Source organism: Penaeus monodon, chromosome 20 (genome assembly GCF_015228065.2).
Source record: "Penaeus monodon isolate SGIC_2016 chromosome 20, NSTDA_Pmon_1, whole genome shotgun sequence".
Lineage (NCBI taxonomy): Eukaryota > Metazoa > Arthropoda > Malacostraca > Decapoda > Penaeidae > Penaeus > Penaeus monodon.
In genome coordinates this window covers 2,413,698-2,414,476 of record NC_051405.1, presented here as the reverse complement: position 1 = coordinate 2,414,476, position 779 = coordinate 2,413,698, and the positions used below count along the sequence as shown (strand labels likewise).

The 779-nt window shown below is 47.5% G+C and overlaps 1 protein-coding gene across 1 annotated transcript in view; it reads right to left on the bottom strand.

Moving 5' to 3' along the window:
- Positions 1-779, bottom strand: part of LOC119585578 (protein Wnt-7b-like) — a gene marked incomplete in the record, with an annotated part of 61,150 nt that overhangs the window by 7,379 nt on the left and 52,992 nt on the right. The window contains 1 exon segment of the mRNA XM_037934247.1: positions 620-775. Coding sequence (XP_037790175.1) covers positions 620-775 — 156 coding nt within the window.

Here is a 779-nt window from a genome sequence, read left to right as displayed (position 1 = left end):
TTCCTAAATATAGGATAATCTAGTGAAAATACGGCAAATATTCCCCAAGTAAACAATGAATAAAGAAAAGGTCCCCAAAGCGAGGCGGGAGTCACCCTGCGCGCCACCAAAATTCGCAGTTCTATTTTTCCCCTAAATGGAAGAGACTAAGCCAATGGAACAAACTTTTCCCCGAATAAGGAAGATCGCGCCACCAAAACGCAGGCCGGGTTATATTTTTCCCCCATAAACATCCCCCCAACACACACACACACACTAAATATTCCCTAAATAAAAGAGAGAAGAAGAAAAAAAAACGCGCCAATAAAATCACACCAAATATTCCCTAAATAAAAGAGACTAAGCCAATAAAGCGAAACTTTCCCAAAATAAGGAAAACCACGGGCCTTCCTCCCCCCCCCCCCTCACTAAACATTCCCTAAAAGAGACTAAAAGCTTTAAAATCACACCAAACATTCCCAAGATAAGACCCACGGGCCTTCCTCACCCCCCCCCCCCCCACTAAACATTCCCAAGATAAGACCCACGGGCCTTCCTCACCCCCCCCCCCCCACTAAACATTCCCTTTAAAATCCCACGAAACATTCCCAAGATAAGGAAAACCACGATCTTCCCTCACCTTGCACGCCACCACAGCCCTGGCGGAGTTGTATTTCTTGACCAAATGCCTGCCGATGGAGCTGAACGCCGGGAGGGTTTTCCAACACGTTTTCATCGTGCAGGAGCCGGAGACACCGTGGCATTTGCACTCCGTCCGTAGGGTTTTTTTCACAGCCTGG